General features: G+C 59.1%; 1 protein-coding gene across 1 annotated transcript in view; it reads left to right on the top strand.

Annotated features, from left to right (window-relative positions):
• Positions 1–2,493, top strand: part of NDEL1 (nudE neurodevelopment protein 1-like 1) — a 26,977-nt gene extending 24,484 nt beyond the window's left edge. Inside the window, exon 9 of the mRNA XM_009334049.1 lies at positions 2,222–2,493. Coding sequence (XP_009332324.1) covers positions 2,222–2,309 — 88 coding nt within the window. The 3' untranslated portion in view covers positions 2,310–2,493. The remainder of the gene's footprint in view (positions 1–2,221) is intronic.
• Positions 2,494–2,915: the final 422 nt, after the last annotated feature.

Genomic DNA, 2,915 nt, shown 5'->3' with positions numbered 1-2,915 from the left:
GGTCCCGCGGGAGACTAGCGCTCGTTCAGCCGAGCTGCAGACCTGGCCGGCCCGCCCGTGGTGCTGGCGTTGGCCGGGCCGCATCCTGCACGTCGCGGGGGCTGGGCGCCGTCCCACAGTGTCCATCCGTTGCAAAGAGCCGCTCTGAATTTAGTGCAGGAAACGTGACAAATCCGTAGAGCTTGGCTTTAACGTGACTCATCAAACGCAAGCACTTCCAGGCTGCTCATGTTCAATGTCACTTTTCTCTAACCCTTTCAAAAGGGAGCAAACGACCGCATCTTAATCCGGGTTGGTTTGGTTGGTTTGTTTGGGTTTTGGGTTTTTTTTTCCCCCTGTCCTACTTGGCAGAGGTGCTTTCTAGCTGATAACTAATTTGCAGAGTCATGTGTGGATCAGGTTGGCTTCATGCCCCTTCATCCAAATGTGAATAGTGGAATACATCTGCCCCTAAGCCTCTTCCAGCAGCTTTTTATCGCGTGCAGCCAGGGAGGCACTTGCCTTTTGAAATGTATCGCAGCAACGCTCAAATGGGAGTTGAAGTTTCCAGCTTAATGGGGAGGAGGCGGGAAAGGTGGTTTCTCCCTGCTCTGACCCAGGCTGTGCTAGTGTGGATGTTTAACAGCAAGATGGGGAAAGGAAACAGCCCGGCTCCCTGCGGCAGTGAGCCGCCTTACCATGGGAATCTGTCCTTGCTAGCAGGTGTTGAGATTTTAGCTCTTCATCTGCTCTTCTGGAAGGATTTTGTAACTGTCCAGTGCAGCAGCAGCAGCCTTCTGGGTTTGCTGGCGGGGTTTTTGCATCCCTGATCCAGGAGGCGCAAGGTCACCAGTGAATATAAGCAGCGCAAGAACCACGCAGCGCGTGAGCAGTAGTGTGGAAACAGCACCGCTCTGTCCTGGGGACGCTGTCGTGAGCCACCCGCGCGTGAGCTGCTGCACGTGTTGCTCCCTTAGGCATGTCCCCGTCTCGGAGCGGGACGTGCCCCTCCGAGTGCTTGCCCCAGGAGCAGCCTGGGACCCCGGAGCCGCCAGCTCCCGGGCTGGCTTCTTCCTCATCAGTAGAGCCCTTGCACTTCTTTTTCTTCTCGCTTTTACTCTCCGCGGCTCACTGATCTGAGCAGCAAAGGCTGTCTTCTTGAAGTGTCCCTTCTCACAAACGTAGCTCTGCCAGGAGAGATCCGAATGGCATCTTCTGGGGTGCCGGTGGTTTGGGCAGAGCTGGTGCAGTGCTGCAGAGGCACTTCTTGGGAGCAGGCGGACACCGAGGCGGGGACCTGTCCTGCCTTGCAGGGGTGTGGGGGTTCTCCCCCCACCTTCAGTATTACAAACGCGACCATGAGGGCAGGGTGCTGGCTCTGGGACAACAGTGGGGGTGGACATGCTGTCCTCATACAGGGACGTAATTGCTTCTGGTTGTCAAGGCTGTGGTGGTGGTGATCAGCAGATGGTGAGCCTGGGCTGTGTGTTGAGCCTAATTACAGAAGATCTGTCAAAGCCAAAACGCAGTAGAGATGGAAAAGCTGTCAGACCCACGTGCTCCTCTCCCAACCCACCGGGAAGCCAGGTTCTCCACGCCTTCACCTCTCCCAACAGCCTGGGGAAGGGGGGAACCCATGGATCCTGGGGGTGTGGAGGCACCCGGAGCCCCTGCTGCACCCCAGCCGGGGGTAGCGTAGCATAGCGTGGAGGCAACTCTTGCTGCGCTTTAACATGTGCCTGCCTGCTCTCGCAGAGCCCACGTGCCATTGCCGTGTGTATGTGTCCATCCCCATTACTGGACAGAGCTTGTGTAGCCACCCGTGAAGGACCTGGGGACGCAGGTGGAGTCGGCCCCAGCCCTGCTGCGCACCCCTGTGTGACGGTGCCGCAGCCCAGTGCTGCCTGCACAGCCCTGGGGGCTGCGCACTGCTCACAGGCCTCTGCAAGCGGCCGCTCCCGGGCAAATGGGCAGCAATTAAGAGGGCAGGGGAGCCGATCGTGGGCACCCACCTGCGTGAGTGAGCACTGATCCTCGCAGCCAGAGGTGGGAGCCCTGTCACGGTCATGTGCTGGCCCCGCTCCTGCACCCACCGAGCAGCCACTGTGCAGTCAGGGTGACGGATGCGGTGAGAAGGGAGGAGAGGGGTCTGTCTTCCAGCTGGTGGTGGTGGGGAGAGGTGAGGGGTGCCATCTCCTGGGGCTGCTCGTCACTTAATGGCCTGTCTCTTGTTGCTTCTCAGGGCAGTAAACGGCTTTGATCAAGGTCCCCCTGGACTGGGAGCGTCCCGACCATCCTCAGCACCTGGCATGCTCCCCTTGAGCGTATGAGCCCGCGGGAGGTCGTGTTCGGACTTGTGGATGCTTTTCTCAGCCCATCAAGAGAAGAACTGCTCCCGATTCCTCCCCATTCCCGCCCCGCTGGAACACGACCTGCTCCGTGCTGCCAGAGGAGACCCTGTGCTCACGGCCCTTCATGTCATGTTAATACAGTTTGTTTTCTCCTGTTGCTGTAGCGGACGTTCTCTGACTTGGCCCCACGCCCTGTGCCACACAAGCTGAGACGCGCAGTGCTCTGTTTCGGGGGATGCAGGAGCCTTGCTCGCCAAACCTCGGCCAGGCAGTCCTCGGCCCCTCGCTTTCTCTCTTCTCTAACTTAGGTTTGGCACGACACAAACGTTGGCCGCTCCTCTTACAGGCTCCCTTTCTCCCTGCCTGCCTGCTCCAGCATCCTGCTGCTTAGGACGTGCAGCTGCTCTCCTCCCAGTACGGCTCTGCTCTCTGGAAAGGGCCCTGGGTGAGGCTGTGCAATGGCACTTTGGACATTTGCGCCTGGGAATCAGGTCCAGGTACGTGACTGAGTTACTGCAGCTTAATAAATGACTGCCAGGCAGGCGCGCGGCTGGTGCGTGGCCGCCTCCTGCCTTGCCTCGGGGC

Source organism: Pygoscelis adeliae, unplaced genomic scaffold (genome assembly GCF_000699105.1).
Source record: "Pygoscelis adeliae isolate BGI_AS28 unplaced genomic scaffold, ASM69910v1 Scaffold11, whole genome shotgun sequence".
Classification (NCBI taxonomy): Eukaryota; Metazoa; Chordata; class Aves; order Sphenisciformes; family Spheniscidae; genus Pygoscelis; species Pygoscelis adeliae.
The sequence above is the reverse complement of the archived record's forward strand: the minus strand, read 5'-3'. Positions and strand labels throughout refer to the sequence as shown.